The sequence below is a fragment of the Hemicordylus capensis genome, chromosome 6 (assembly GCF_027244095.1).
Source record: "Hemicordylus capensis ecotype Gifberg chromosome 6, rHemCap1.1.pri, whole genome shotgun sequence".
NCBI classification, from domain to species: Eukaryota; Metazoa; Chordata; class Lepidosauria; order Squamata; family Cordylidae; genus Hemicordylus; species Hemicordylus capensis.
The window spans coordinates 125,550,843-125,555,293 of record NC_069662.1 but is presented as its reverse complement, the minus strand read 5'-3'; the positions used below and the strand labels follow the sequence as shown (position 1 = coordinate 125,555,293).

Here is a 4,451-nt window from a genome sequence, read left to right as displayed (position 1 = left end):
AATTATGGCACCAAACTTGCAAAGCGCGGGAGGGGTGAGTAAAGCCCCCCCCGCCCTTAATGGAACCCCCCACCCCAGTGCCGAGCCGCAGGTCCGCGGTCCGGTGCACACCCCTAACTGCCTGTGGAACATAACATCGGTTCACCCACAGACACAGCAATGGTATACGCAGGGAGATAAAAGGTGCTATGAAGGCTGGTGTAAAATGCCAAGCGCAAGATCTCAGCAGAGTTCAGGAGCTTTGAGAAAAGGACATGGGCAACAGGCACAGAGGCATCGATCTGAAGTTCCACCCTGTGATAACTGATGCCTTTACAGAAAACGTCTTTTTGCCTATAGAAACGCACATTTGTCAGATTCCCAGAGTCAGGGAGCCTTGTGACTAAGGTGATTTTGTCAATAAGGTGGGCAGCATTTTTGAATTCTTCGCTGGAAAGAGGGAGCATCTGTTTCCGATTCTCTCTGCGGAAGATGATCCTGCCTTCCCTTTGGGAGTTGGAAAGTGTGCAGATCTCTTTGTGGAAGACGAGGTCTTTCGTCCACACACACTCCTCCAGGCTCTTCTGCCTGCAGTAATCCCATCTGCCTTCATCATTATCTGTAAGGCACCGAGACTCACTGTGTCCGTATCTGGAGCAACGGTAGTGATAATGGCAGGGCAAACCTGTGGGGGTCACATCATAGAATGGGGAGCAGCGTCGAGGGCCATGGATTGTATCACACTGGAAAGAGCCTTTGGTTACTCGGCAATCATTGATGCACATGTAATTGTCCTGGGAATATTCAAGGAGTTCCCTCTGACCTGTCAATCCACAGTAGTGCCACTTGCCATCGCTTAAGTAACAGAAGCGGTAAGATTTCCCCCAGAAATCGCAGGATGAGGAACAATTTTTGCCAGAAGCTTCCAGGCCCTCTTCTAAGGAACAGTAGTCCCAAGCTTTCCCACTGCCACCACTTTGCTTGCACCAAGTATAACCGTAGCCATGATATCCACATGTATCTCCGCATATTCCCCCAGAGCTTGTATAATGGACGATATGGGAGATGCCAAATGTCATAATGGAAGAGAACAAAAGCAAAACCGCCAAAGTGCTTATCGCCATCGTCGTCTCTAGACTCTGAAAAGCAAAACATTCCTGAAATATTATTATTATTATTATTATTTTACATTTATATCCCGCTCTTCCTCCAAGGAGCCCAGAGCGGTGTACTACATACTTCAGTTTCTCCTCACAACAACCCTGTGAAGTAGGTTAGGCTGAGAGAGAAGTGACTGGCCCAGAGTCACCCAGCTAGTTTCATGGCTGAATGGGGATTTGAACTCGGGTCTCCCCGGTCCTAGTCCAGCACTCTAACCATTATACCAGGCTGGCTCTCTATCTTTCTGCCCTGAATGCCTGTCACTTTGTGTGTTGATGAAATCCCTTGTTATGCACTTGGGTTTTGTATTTGTCTCTGTTTTTTTGTTTTGCTTTTTTTGTGATGGAGTAGCCTGCTCTAAGTAACAAGGAACTTGGGGCCCTGTATCTCACTGTCTCCTCTGTTGAACATTTTAATGATTTGGATCATTTAATTGTTTACTTGGGAAAAGAAACACAAGTAGCTTACTGTTGAGCACTTAACATCATTGCTATGCCAATTGTTTCTCCAGCCCTATTATGGAAGTCACCTTTGGCATATATTAAGATGGAAGAGTGGACTAGAAATATTTTGGAGGGGCTAGATGTCAGGATTGTTTTAACCTGCTCAACACCAGTCATTAAAAGCAAAAAGATGTTTTCCTAATGTTTCCCTTTGGAAACTTCCCACTGAAGTCTAATGTGGTGGTGATGGTGTGTGTGTGTGTGGAGGGGGGGCTAGAACTTTAATGTAAATATCCAGGCTCCTACAATAAAGCAAGATTTGTCATACTAAAACTGCCAGTGACAGATAATCATATCGTTCCCTCCTTGTGCACCTCACATTCCCAAATGAGCTAAAAATCCCAAGCGTCCTTCACTAAGCTTTTAATTAAAGCAGCAGTTTTGTCCTGAAATGAACACCAAGTAATACTGGAGCAATACTGGAGCATTATCCTAACAGTCTGTTTGCCTGAAGTAGGACCCTAAGCAAGCGGTCTCAGATACTTACTTCTATCCCCTTTACGCGCTCCTCTTCTTCTCTCTCTTGAACCCCCAGGAGCAATGATGAGTGAGCAATACTTTGTGGTGTTTATATGCTGAGGAAACGAAAAGCCTTGACCTGGTTAAAAGCCAGCAAAATGGGGAAAAGGCAGAAATGAAAAAGAAACTGCAAATGAGGCACTTTCACCCAAATACCAAAGTACCTTCAGTTTTCTAAAAACCACCCGTTTAAAAGAGTTCTAGTTGCTCAGGGGTATGGGAGAAAGCACCAAGAGGTGCCGAGTGCAACAAAAGAGTGCTGTGAGCAGAGGGCCAAGGGTTGAGTGCAGCGTGGAACATCACAGACGGACCGTCCCAGATGAAGGAAGAACTTCTGGACAATGACCTGACCAGGCTTTGACCAGGAGCCAATGTGCTTGGAGGGAATTCCCCTGTGGGGTTTGGAAAGTACTTTCCACCCATCTATCTATTTAAGAAGGAGTAGGCCTAGAGCAGGAGAGAACGTCCCCTTTGGATCATTATAAAAACTAATTGCCCCAGCTTAAAAGGAATGAGAAATTTCTTCCTTTGTGGGAAGAAGAGGTACCTTTTAAATGTGGCGATTCTCTTTACTCAGCAGGGGGAGAGTAACTGGCCCGATCCACCCCCAGCACAATACCTCCAGTGACTGTTGCTGGTGTCTGTCTTATGTTTCTCTTAGATTGTGATCCCTTTGGGGACAGGGATCTGTCTGATTTATTTGTTATTTCTCTGTGTAAACTGCCCTGAGCCATTTTTGGAAGGGTGGTATAGAAATTGAATGAATGAACAAATAAATAAATAATTGCCCCGGCTGAAAAGGAAGGAGAAACTTCACTTCGGCCTGTAGGACCTGTGCACAGCTGCTCCCCGTCCTGTGCCATGCCCGAGCACCAACTGATCACCAGGGTCCTAGAGAACTATTGTGTAAACTGCTCAAGTTTTCTTTGTATTCCAGTGAAGAACCAGAGCTTTGACTTGCACATTAGCCATGCCTGCTGGAAATATCCCCCCAAACCCTCAGGAATCCATTAAAGTCCCTTAGTTTCCAGGGGCAGACCATTTTAATACACACACCCTCCCTTGCAAAGGGCAATAGTCACTAAAAACCTAAATGTCAAAAGGAAGTGACCTGACCATGATAAGGGCATAGATGACACCCCCGCTTTCAGATCACCATCCTCCTGCCCGGTTGAGAAAACTAGATCTAGAGGGTATCTCAGTTCAGGTGTTGGGCCAACAACATGTTGAGACAGCCCCATGGTTGTCATGGAGGCTATGAAGTCCTGAGCTGTCCCAGACAAGCAGCCTCAGCATGGATGTTGAAGCCACCCAAAAGAATAATCCTGGGGGTCCTCAACACCAAGTCCGAGACCATGTCTGTGAATCAGGCAGGGATAATGTTGAACAGCAGGGTGGGTAGAATCAGAATCCCCACTCTATCCCAAGAGTGCCCGAGAACAGGTACAAACATTCCTAACCTTTGGGGGTTGTAATTTTTTTATCCCCCAGTTAATTAGCAGAGCAATAAAGAAACTACCCACTCCAGTTACAGAATAGAATGCAGAGTTTAGTTGTTGCAGCTATTTATAGAAGACACACGGAGATTCTTGTAGAACTAAATACGATGAGGCAATTCTCACGACTGCTGAAAAGCAGGCTAAGGGAGCCCAGTCCACTTTCCGACGACCCTGGTGGCTAGCCTGCCTAATTCCTCTCCCTTTAATTGAGGTAACCCCATTGCCCTGATTGTGAGTTGCCACGGTGCAGGTCCACACTGTGGCTACCCATGAGGAGACCCCCGACTGGGAGGTTACAACAAGCATTCCAGCCTCGGGGGTCTCCCCAGAATGCGCTGCGTACTCGTGTAGGGCATTCTGAGACTTCTGGGGGCTGGACAGCCCCCAACGTCCCACAACCCCAACCAGCTCCGTGATGAAGCCAGTTATCTTGTGGGTGGCCAATCTGGCCACCCAAGGTGGGCTCTGTGCTCGCTCTTGGGTCAAGAGCGATCTCCCTCTGTGCTCGCTCTCGGGTCAAGAGCACTCTCTTGAGCGGGTCAAGCCCTCTTTCCCCACAGAAGCCCTGCAGGCTCTCCACACTGCTCTTGTGGAGAGCCTCTATTTATTTATTGGTGACGTACACTTTGGATAGGAAAGACCTAATCCTTAATCTAAAGAACTACATAATGAATAGGTAGGGGGAGAGAGATATGTTTCCATCTGCTCTCTAAGAAGAAAGGAGGGATTCTGATTCTCAACAGGAAATACCTGAAGAGTCCAATCAGGGGTCATAGAGTAGAGACAGGTA

General features: G+C 47.0%; 1 protein-coding gene across 1 annotated transcript in view; it reads right to left on the bottom strand.

Annotated features, from left to right (window-relative positions):
* LOC128328982 (uncharacterized) overlaps window positions 1-2,355 on the bottom strand; it is a 3,436-nt gene extending 1,081 nt beyond the window's left edge. The window contains exons 1-2 of the mRNA XM_053259302.1: window positions 2,131-2,355; window positions 122-1,118 (exon numbers count right to left, since the gene is read on the bottom strand). Of these exons, the coding sequence (XP_053115277.1) occupies window positions 122-1,103 (982 nt within the window). The 5' untranslated portion in view covers window positions 1,104-1,118; window positions 2,131-2,355. The remainder of the gene's footprint in view (window positions 1-121; window positions 1,119-2,130) is intronic.
* Window positions 2,356-4,451: the final 2,096 nt, after the last annotated feature.